At 35.4% G+C, this 12,266-nt stretch overlaps 1 protein-coding gene across 1 annotated transcript; it reads left to right on the forward strand.

Moving 5' to 3' along the window:
- The first annotated feature begins 2,670 nt into the window (after positions 1–2,670).
- LOC122282515 ((-)-germacrene D synthase-like) lies at positions 2,671–10,452 on the forward strand. The gene is made up of 7 exons (XM_043094459.1): positions 2,671–2,796; positions 2,975–3,263; positions 8,780–9,152; positions 9,224–9,442; positions 9,534–9,672; positions 9,780–10,028; positions 10,150–10,452. Exons 1-7 carry the CDS (start codon positions 2,671–2,673, stop codon positions 10,450–10,452), a joined length of 1,698 nt encoding a protein of 565 aa, XP_042950393.1.
- The last annotated feature ends 1,814 nt before the right edge of the window (positions 10,453–12,266 follow it).

Below are 12,266 nucleotides of genomic sequence, written 5' to 3' on the forward strand. Positions count from 1 at the left end.
CATTCGAACGTGCCATGTAACGCCCCAGTCCCGGAAGTCTAGAGAGTTAGCTCATATTACTTAATATCAACTTCAATATCACAACTATAAAATTCAGAAAATTTCATAAAATATTAATTTATTCACTCAACCCAAATATCCATGTTCCTTCATAGGGATAAACAAGAAATTCTCAATAACATAAATTAAAAACTCCCCAAAGATTCGAAAATATCCTTAACTCATCAAATCAACATATTCAAAAACAAATCAATTTACTAACTACGACTCTCAAATAAGCACTAGTACCCTCGGGCACTTATTCCACTACGATCATCACACCTTGCCAAAACTTCCTACTATTGTTTTCCAGCTAAACCACCAAAATTATCTGAAAAATATTTGGAGATAAGGGATGAGTTATCAACAACTCAGTAAGCAGAGAACATATACTAGTGTGTAAACATGAGCATTTACAGAGTTCAAAATGTAAAACAAAATAGTTTACTTTAAGAATGTAGAATTAGAACATATTATCAAAACTATCAGAGCGAAACTTTTAGAAAATATTTTTATTCAAAGTTTCTTTGGCACAACATAATTAAAACATCACATTAAAACAGAATTTTATGTTTAACGTCCGTGGTAGGGTTGTGCAAACCACAGCGGCCAACCCAGTAGAAACAGAATGTGAATCTTTTCTTTATTATTCTTGGAGCCCCGAGTATGCACACACGAAAGACCATCCAGAAAATCGCTTTATTTTCAAAGTGGGTGTACCGGAAACAGAAAAGTTGGTACCAACCTGAATAGAGACCACAGTTTTACACCCGTGATAAGGTCAGAATAGAATAGAAACTGATGTTATGTCAGAAGTTTTCAAAAATCACATCATATCATATTAGAATACAAAACATTTTTAGTACATGACAGAATCAGATTACAAAAATATAATTTATGCACAAAATTTCATATTAGCTCTCTTTTACACAGTTCAGAAATAAAATGTTAAAATAACTCATATTTACACCAGTCATGTCAGAAAAATACTTTATTTTTATACAAAATTTCATGAGTAATGCAAAACAACTAACTGAGGTGTTTCAAAATTATTTTTAAAACAAAACACACATACTTTTCCAAAATTAATCTCAGTTCATTTCTTTTATGCAAAGTCTATCATTGAAACCCTGCTTACCTGGACTTTTTAACTTTTCATAGCTTTTTCAGAAAAATTCTGAATAAATATTAATCTTCACCTATAAAAAAATCATATAACTTGAATGAATATCCAATTGAATACCTAACTTGCAATTCCACTTGAAATACTCAAATAATCTATTTTAATTCCTTAAACCCCTAAATTTCCGTAACCCAAAAGTATCATTACTTGCTAAATTCATCAAAATCTACTTAATAAAATTCCCTAGAATAGGCTGGTAAAACAAAAATTATAATCTGGTCCAAACTAAAATTTTAAACACAAGTAATTCTAAACCCAAACATAGTCCACGAAAATGCTAGACAACAGGTCCATTAAAAACAAGTCTAGTATAATCAAAAGGGTTTTGCTACACAACCTCTCAACACCCCACCTTTTTTTTAATTTTTATTATTTTATTTTTTATCAAATATTTAATATATAAATAATAAATAAAATAATTAAATTAATTTAAAAAGAATAAATTTTAAAAAAAATATTAAAAAAATATTAAAAATTTGAAAAAAGGTGGGATGTTGGGGTGTTGGGAGGTTGTGTAGATTTTTTCTAACCAAAATAAGCCCAGCCCCAAAAAGAATAGAAAAAATCTACACAATCACCCAACACCCTAACATCCCACTTTTTTTTTTTTAATTTTTATTAAATATTTAATATATAAATAATAAATAAAATAATTAAATTAATTTTAAAAGAATAAATTTAAAAAAAATTAAAAAAAATATTAAAAAATTAAAAAAAGATGAAGTGTTGGGGTGTTGGGAGGTTGTGTAGCAAAACCCATCTATATATATGCTAGCTACATGTCCACATCAGAACATAATCAAAGAAGGCATCTCGATCAGAGACCACAGAAGTATTTCCGACATTACAATTGCCAACAAATTATTAGTCTATTCTTATAAAAACTTAAAAATTGAAAAAAAAAAAAAAAAGACATACAAAGGAATTTTAGAGAAAGGAAAGGATAGGAATATGACTCTAAAATATGCACATTAAATATATTCATTCATATATTTTTACTTTTTTTATTTCTTATTTTTTTATTTTTTTAATAATTAAGAAAGTGACTTTTAGTGAATTTGTATTTTATTTATTTATTTAATAGTTAAGGATGTTTAAAAAATATTTAAAGAAAAAAAAATTTTAAAAAAATTCATATTTAGAGTGACATGTGATATGCAAACTAGCTAGCATTGTCCTTTTAACCAAAGCCCAGTTCCACTTCCACCCAACAGAGACGGAGGAAACTTTACCAGACGCGCTATTAATATATATAGCTAGCCGCCGGGCACACCTATCCGGATGTAACATCAATGGCGCAACAAATTTTTTCCCTTTCTAACTAATAATGCCTATATAATCCCATACCCAATCTAAAAAGCTTTCACCAACAGCCAGCTTCGGGTGCTTTGCATAGCCTGATCCAAAAGTACCTCAAGCTTTGATCTTTCATTGCAGTGAGGGAAAACATGTCCATCCTAGTCTCAGGAGCTGATCTTCCCCAAAACAGCAAACCCAGTGTTGTGCGGAGGACTGCAAATTTTCCCCCCAGCGTTTGGGGAGACCGTTTTATCAACTACAGCTCCGATGACGAGGTACGTACGTACGTACTTATACAATTTCACTCTCTCTTTTAACTATAAAATTTGAATTTGTTTACATTAATGATAGAGTACTGCTAATCAATCAATTAATTATTAGTTTATTTGAACTTTATAACTAGCTTAATTCCATGATTATCACGGCCTCATGCAGTTTTGCTAGCTTGTGCAGGAAACCCATGCTCGTAGAGTACGTGAAGTTGAAGAACTGATCAAAGAAGTGAGAAGAGTACTGTTAGCCTCCGCGTGTCAGCCTTCGCAACAGCTGAACCTAATTGATGCACTTCAGCGCCTAGGCGTGGCGTATCACTTAGATAGAGAGATCCAAGAAGCGCTAGAACATATGCATGCTGGCTATTATGACAATAAGGCTGATGGTAGTGGAGATGACGATAATGATCTGTACAATGTTGCCCTTCGTTTTCGACTACTACGTCAACAAGGACTTCCTGTTTCATGTGGTATGCTTTCGATTTGGCATGCAGTCACGCCCCATATATATTTCTTTGGATTACGAATTTAATTTATTCTCTACAAGTGATGAGCTAGGCGCGCGCGCGCGGACTTCTTTATTTGAGATTTTTTTAAGTGCATTTATTGCATTAAGTTATACTTGTTGGAGTGTTGCATCTCACATCGAGAATATGGAATTAAAGAGGAAAGAAGAGAAGTTAAAAATAGAGGAGTTAAAATCCTTGAAATGAAATAATCTGTTATTTATGTTATATTGTTATTTTACTTGTAAATGTAATATAAATAGGGCTATGTCAATGTAAATGTATAGTAATTCATTCTCTAATACAGTCACTTCATCAGAGCTTCATTCTGTTTTCACTTTCCCTTTCTCTCATCGAGCTTCATCTCTCTCATCGAGCTTCATCTCCAGTTCACTCATCTGATTATCAACATGGTATCAGATTGAAAACTTTTTCACGCTTCCACAACCGCAACATTCTTTTCTTTTCTACTTCTCAATCTTTTACTTCTTTTCTTAATCTTCTACTTCTTTCCTTGCAAAATTCTGCTCTGGAATTTCTTTTCGATTCTATAACCCTACTTTCCGATTCTGGAATTTCTTGAAATCTTACATTTCTCAAGAACGAATTCTTGAAAATGAGTTCTGAAGATTCTCCAATAATTTTTCCAGAAAATCGATCTCCGCTTATCAATCCCTCCGATGACTCTTCGAGTCCGTATTATCTACATCCTAGCGACAATCCGGGTGCTCTGCTAGTATCAGAAGTTTGTAATGGAGAGAACTACGTTGCATGGAGTCGCTCAATTGTTATCGCGTTGACAGTGAAGAACAAAGTACAGTTCATTGATGGTACAATTCTTCCTCCCTCTACTGATCAATTCGTTAAACACACGACATGGTTAAGAGCAAACAATTTGGTACTTTCTTGGCTGATGAATTCTATTTCTAAAGAAATACGAAATAGTTTATTGTTTGTTGCATCTGCTGCTGATCTATGGAATGAAATTAAGACTAGATATCTCAGGAGTGATGGGCCTAGGGTTTTCCATCTTGAGAAATCTCTGAGTTGCATTAATCAGGGTGGTTTGTCTGTTACTGAATACTTTCAGTCTTTTTAAGACTCTTTGGGATGAATATGTTAGCTATAGACCATTCCCAACCTGTACATGTGGGAAGATGGCATCATGTACCTGTGAGCTTTTCAATTTTTTGCAACTCAGACAACAATCAGATTATGTACTCAAGTTCTTGGTAGGACTAAATGATTCTTATGCTTCTATCCGAAGTCAGTTATTGCTTATGGTTCCATTGCCAAGCATGGCTAAAGTTTTCTCTCTACTGCTTCAAGAAGAAAGTCAGAGACAACTCACCAATTCTGTCACGTGTAATGAGACACATGCTTTGATGGTTAAGCAGAATTATCAGTCAAAATCTTTCAAAGATAAGTCCAAGAAGTCTTTTTTGCATTGTACACATTGTGGTTATAATGGCCACACAGTTGATAAATGTTTTCAACTACATGGCTATCCTCCGGGTTGGACTGGACCAAAGGGGAAGAGGAATGTAGCTGCTGCACATGCTGCCATTACAACTGGAGAAGTCTACAATAAAGAGACTAACGAGCAACAAAAGTTTTCTTTTACTCCAGAGGAATTTAATAAACTAATGGCACTTGCAAATTCAACACAATCTGCAACTCAGAATATTCAGCAAAATCCACCAGCTGCTAACCTTGCTACTACCTCTCATTCAAGCAGCAAATTCAATTTTTTTGGTATAATGCGACCTAATCCCTATTCTGCTTCATGTAATTCAGTTTTTTCCAACTTAGATTCCAATTTGCATTGGATACTTGATACGGGTGCAACAAATCATATAATTTGTTCACCACTCTTCTACCACTCTACACCTAAACCTATCAGTGCATCTATAAATTTTCCTAATGGAATTACAGTTCCAGCTACACACATTGGTACTGTATGTCTTTCCAATTCCATTCTTCTACATAATGTTTTTTGTGTTCCCACTTTTTCATTCAACTTACTATCCGTGTCTAAGCTCACTAGACAATCTAATCTTTGTCTTGCTTTCACTGCTTCTCATTGCCTTTTACAGGACCGATCAATGGAGAAGATGATTGGGATTGCCCATGAGAAAGAGGGACTTTACCACCTAATTCAAGCTTCATCAAAAGCACAAACCTGCAATACTTCTCAGTTTGATTCTACATCTTTTACTGATTCTACATCTTTTGCTTCAGCTATCGCTCATAAACAGTTAGATATATGGCACTATAGACTAGGACATGTATCTAGTTCTCGATTACCTTCTCTTAGATAGATTGAATCTTCAATAACTCTTGATTGTACAAATGTTTGTGGCATTTGCCCTCTAGCAAAGCAAAGAAAGCTTCCTTTTCCTGTATCACATAATTTTTCTAATAAAAAGTTTGATTTGATACATTGTGACATTTGGGGTCCTTTTGGTACCATTTCATATTCTGGTTTTAGATATTATTTAACTATAGTTGATGATTTCACAAGATGCACTTGGGTCTATATGCTCAAAACAAAATCTGAAGTTTCTTTCCTACTTAAAAACTTTTGTAGAATGGTAGCAAATCAATTTTCTGATTCTGTCAAAATCATTCGATCTGACAATGGACCAGAATTCTTTCTCACCAAATTCTACAATAAAAATGGCATAATACATCAAAAAAGTTGTGTTGAAACTCCACAACAAAATGGTGTTGTGGAGAGAAAACATCAACATTTATTAAGCACGGCTAGAGCTTCGATGTTTCAAGCAAATTTACCTTTGAGTTTTTGGAGTGATTGTGTGCTTACTGCAGCACACATAATCAATAGAATCCCTACCCCTCTTCTTCAAAACAAAACCCCATTTGAAATGCTTTTTAACAAGAAACCTAACTTTTCTCATCTCAAAGTTTTTGGCTGCCTTTGCTTTGCATCTACTCTCACAAATCACAGATAGAAGTTTGATTCAAGAACTACCAAATGTTTATTCTTAGGATACCCTTCTGACATTAAGGGATATAAACTCATGGACTTAAACACTAACAAAATAATTGTTTCTCGAAATGTAATATTTCATGAAACAATTTTTCCTTTCAAGATTCTTCCCTCAAATTCTGAAACACATTCCTTTTTATTTCCTGTTTCAGAAAGTTTCCAAGACACATCCCATAATGGTTCACATTTAAGTCAAAATCCCCCTTATGAACCAGAATTACATATACAACTAGATTCACTCATTTCCTCTGATTCACTAAATGATGATGAGATTTCGGGTTGTGAACCAACTTCTTCTCAATCAGATACTAATCAAAATATCTTACAGCTCAGAAAATCATCTCGAATCAAACAAAAACCAACTTATCTGCAGGATTATTATTGTGGTACTGTCTCTTCATCTCAGAATGCATCTCAGCCATTTACTTCAGATGATTGTAGTTCAAATAAAGGTAATCTCTATCCTATTCACTCTTTTCTTTCTGTCACTAGATTGTCTGCCTCACATAAGGCTTTTTTAGCTTCCATCTCAAATACCTTAGAACCTAGAACATATAAACAAGCCTCTCAAATACCTGAATGGCAAGTTGCCATGAAAAATGAAATTAATGCTCTGGAGTTAAATAAAACTTGGGAGCTTGTTACTCTTCCTACAAACAAAAAGACTATCGGTTGTAAATGGGTATTCAAAGTTAAGTACAAGGCTGATGGAACCATAGAAAGACATAAAGCTAGGTTGGTGGCAAAAGGATATACTCAGCAAGAAGGATTAGATTTTTTTGACACTTTCTCTCCTGTAGCCAAAATTACATCTATTTTGTTATTGCTATTTGTTGCTGCAATTAGAAATTGGCATCTTCATCAACTAGATGTAAATAATGCATTTTTGCATGGAGATTTGCATGAGGAAGTGTTCATGGACTTAGCTCCTGGTATGAATGTCAAAGGAGAAAAGAAAGTATGCCGCCTTCTAAAAAGCCTCTATGGCTTAAAACAGGCTTCTAGGCAATGGTTTGCCAAGTTGTCTAGTGCTCTTCTTGCCTATGGATTTGTTCAAGGTAACTCTGATTGTTCCTTATTCACCAAGAAGTCTGAGAATTCATTTATAGTCTTGCTAGTGTATGTGGATGATGTAATACTAGCAAGTGATAATATTCTGGAAATTCAGAAATTGAAGGACTTCTTACATGATAACTTCACTATTAAAGACCTTGGACAACTCAAATACTTCCTTGGATTGGAAGTTGCAAGGTCTAAAACTGGTATCTCTATCTGCCAGCGAAAATATGCACTTGATATCCTTGAAGATACTAGTTTAATTGGCTCAAAACCTACTACTTTTCCTATGGAGTCTAATCTGAAGTTGTCTGCAATGGATACAGATTTATATGATGATCCCTCAAGGTATAGAAGACTTGTTGGTAGACTATTGTACCTAACAATTACAAGACCTGATTTGGCATATTCAGTTCAGGTACTTAGTCAGTTTTTGGCAAAACCTACTGTTGCTCATTATCAAGCAGCAATCCGAGTCTTAAGATATCTTAAGGCAACCCCAGGTCAAGGTCTGCTATTTTCCTCCTCATCTGATTTACAATTAAAAGCCTTCTCAGATAGTGATTGGGCAGGCTGTGTAGATACTAGGAGGAGTGTCACTGGATTTGCAATCTTCCTTGGCAATTCATTAGTTTCTTGGAAGTCAAAAAAACAAGTTACCATCAGTAGATCTTCTGCAGAGGCAGAATATAGAGCCATTGCAGCAACCACATGTGAAATTCAATGGCTTCTATATGCTTCACAAGATCTTGGTGTCAACCATACTCAGTCAACTTTATTATACACAGATAGCAAATCTGCCCTCTCTATTGCCACAAATCCAATTCAACATGAGAGGACCAAGCACATTCAAATTGATTGCCATCTCATTCGAGAAAAATTGCAGCAGAAGGTTATTAAACATTTTTTACATTCCATCAAGACTTCAGCTAGCAGATATGTTCACAAAGCCACTTGGATCCTTACCATTTCATCATAACCTCCGCAAGATGAACATTATTAATATACATGTTCATCTTGAGGGGGGGTGTTGGAGTGTTGCATCTCACATCGAGAATATGGAATTAAAGAGGAAAGAAGAGAAGTTAAAAATAGAGGAGTTAAAATCCTTGAAATGAAATAATCTGTTATTTCTGTTATATTGTTATTTTACTTGTAAATGTAATATAAATAGGGCTGTGTCAATGTAAATGTACAGTAAGTCATTCTCTAATACAGTCACTTTATCAGAGCTTCATTCTGTTTTCACTTTCCCTTTCTCTCATCGAGCTTCATCTCTCTCATCGAGCTTCATCTCCAGTTCACTCATCTGATTATCAACAATACTCTTGTAACAGCCTCATTATTTAAACTTGATTATATATATATATATATATATATATATTTGATTCGCGTCTTGGTGTCGAAGTAGATGTGTTTAACAAGTTTAAAGATGAAAAGGATAACTTCAAGGAAAGTCTGAGCGCCAACATTCTGGGCATCCTAGCCTTGTATGAAGCTACGCATCTTAGGGTGCACGGAGAAGACATCCTTGATGAGGCCCTCGCTTTCACCACCACTCAACTCAAGTCCGCTGCATCCCATTTAAGCAATCCATTAGCAGCAAAAGTTAATCATGCCCTAAAGCAACCCCTGCACAAGGGCATACCAAGGCTTGAGGCCAGACACTTCATTTCTGTCTACCAAGATGACACTTCACATAAAAAAGCTTTCCTGAAGCTTGCAATACTAGATTTCAATTTGGTGCAGTCATTGCACAAACAGGAACTTGCTGAAATCACCAGGTAATTAATACTTAAAGTCAACTAACAATACGTCAACTATGCACTGCTAATAGCATTTGGTTAACTTGTAGATGGTGGAAAGATTTAGACTTTGCAACGAAACTGCCTTTCGCAAGAGACAGGGTTGTGGAGTGTTTTTTATGGATTGTGGCAGTCTATTTTGAGCCCCGGCACTCGCCTGAAAGAAAAATACTAACAAAAATTATTGCCATGGCGTCCACCATAGATGATATTTATGATGCATATAGCACTCTTGAAGAACTCGAGATCTTTACAGAAACGATTGAGAGGTTTGATAGCGATAATTATTATTGATATTGCTTTTATGATTATAATGTATGGTAGCAAAATTGTTAACTTCAATTTGTACCTGATTTTCAGGTGGGAAATTAGCACAATAGATCAACTTCCACAGTACATGCAAATATGTTATGGGGCACTCTTGGACATTTTCGAAGAAATTGAGCAGGAGCTGGCAAAACAAGGAAGACCATACCTTGTAATCTATGCTAAAAAAGCTGTACGTAAGACACAGGAATTTCTATTATTTTTGCTCTCCTAGAACTGGTTGCTTGCCTAGTATGCGTTTATTGTATGCATGTTAATGATCCTTTTGAGGCATATCAGATGAAAATATTGGTCCGGGCCTACTTCAACGAAGCCAAATCTTTCAACATGAAACAAATCCCAACGATGGAAGAGTACATGGAAGTCGCAATACCTAGCTCCGGTTACCCAATGCTCATAGCCCTCTCATTTGTTTTCATGGGTGAAATAGTTACCAAGGAGGCCTTTGAATGGATCTTCAGCAACCCAAAGGTTATAACAGCATCAGCAGTAATTGCGAGGCTCATGGATGACAGTGGGTCACATAAGGTATTAATATATATAGCTGACTAAATTGAAGCTAGTAATTAATTTGTGAAACAAAATCGACATTATATATATAGCTGACTATGTTTTTTCCACCTCTATGGGAAACTATATATGAATGAAGTTTGAGCAAGAGAGAGGGCATGCTGCCTCGGCTGTTGAATGCTACATGAACCAATATGGGGTCTCAGAAACACAACTGGCATATGAAGAACTGAACAGGCAAGTTTCTAATGCATGGAAAGACATCAATGAGGAATTTACAAGGACTAATGCTATGCCAATGCCTCTCCTTATGTGTGTTTTAAATCTTTCACGAGCAATAGATGTCATCTACAAGAATGGGGATGGATATACCCGTGTAGGGAAAGAGATGAGGGAGAACGTTGCAGCCGTGCTTATTCATCCGGTGCTCGCAAAATTATGAGTGTTGGGTAACTGGTACTTCATCTATAATATCATGCCAGTACTGGTATTGATATGGTTTCGTATAATAACTTAGATTTACTATATAATAAAATAGCTTTACAATCTAGTGTACAAGTTCTATCTATGTCAGTTTGTAGGTTTGAAAGAAAATAAATGATGCTCTCTCATGAGACGGTATGTACCCGAAGAGCCACTTAATTTGTAATAAAGGCAAATAAATATGAGTTTTGCTACATACAAGCACAGTCGCGCACTAATCTGTATACCAATACTGATTTATTCATACTTAAATTTTAAATCAACACTATTTTCAATAAAATCTACTTTTTGATCAATCACATCACATTAATGCACAGATTAGTGCACAATTGTGCTTGCAACTATATTTTTCCAATAAATATTGATATACCATGTACCAGATCATTAGCTGACCCTGATCAATGAAACCATACCAAATTATCCCAAATAACAAAAACACTCAATTTATGAGTTTGAAAAATATATGGATACTCCAAATAACAAATGATCAGATGTTGAACGTAAATCCAGTTTGAAAGTAATTTGAATGTAAATCCAGTTGAATAAAATGGCCGGTAACGTAAATCTATTTTCATCAACAAATTCAAAAGGATTTTGATTTCTAAAGTCGAAACATTTCAGATCTAAAAGAGTATAAACATATATCGAAATAAATAGCGATGAATAAAATATGTTTGGTAGAAAATCTAAGATTAAAAGAAGATTTTCGATCTCGGTCAAAAATCAAATAATCGCGATGAGTAAAAAATGTATTTCTCCTGAACATATCTGGATAAAAAACGAAGATGAAATCTAAAATATATTTTGATTTGTGTTTTTCCGCATATACCCAAACATGTATTTTGTTAAAAGCAAACCACATAACAATTAAGCGCTTGGCATTTACTCGTTTCACTCGGCCTAGATCCCACCCTCCTACGGCTTAGAAATTACCAAAAGTGCCCGGCCCAAAAACTGCATTAGAAGAAAGAGGTTGCATTGTGGAGGAAACTGGTCGGGGGGGTTAAAAGGGATGCACCGACTTGATGCCCACCTATAACACCTCGCAGTAAAAGATTTATACTAGCAAGTGAACGGAGAACACGGACAACCCTCCATTCTTTAATAATGAGAATGAGAAGTGACTATGATTAGCTACCATCAAGATGCTACCTGATCAAGAGCCACGATACATTAATGGTGCCACCTCAGACACGACGCCACGCCACGCCACATGCCATGGCTAGAACAATTGTGGGTGTAACGCTGACCCCTGATATAGGGTACGAAATGTTCCCTAAAATCTTGTATAAAAGTCATGCTTTAGGTATGAATAACTCCATCTGAAGTACCAAATCTTGTTACGATAGATAAAAGTTGCCTTTTACGTAAAAGTTGCTCTGCTAGGGTTTCATCGCCTTTTTCCCGTAAGCCTTCACGTACACTGCATGGCAGCCGTTGATGGCCAGCCTCCCATGGCAGGTCCTCTTTGGTTGTTTGCCGATCTTGTCTCGACAATGCCACAACCACTGCCTAAGATGGTTGTTCCTTTCCGGCAATTGAAATATGTTGATGGAGAAGTGTTTTTCACTTTCTCATCCGAGGAACTTGTTAAAACTGCAGAACCTTTTAGGTTCTCAATGGTGGTGAAATTCCTACGACAAAGACCCTTTCTCGATACCATCCGTGCCTTCATTAGGAGCCGCTGGGGTCTGTCTTCTATGGCCATCGCCTCGGCCATGCAATGTCCGAGGAATATTTTCATCCGCATGACCAATGAATCTGATTTTCATA

Source organism: Carya illinoinensis, chromosome 11, assembly GCF_018687715.1.
Source record: "Carya illinoinensis cultivar Pawnee chromosome 11, C.illinoinensisPawnee_v1, whole genome shotgun sequence".
NCBI lineage: Eukaryota > Viridiplantae > Streptophyta > Magnoliopsida > Fagales > Juglandaceae > Carya > Carya illinoinensis.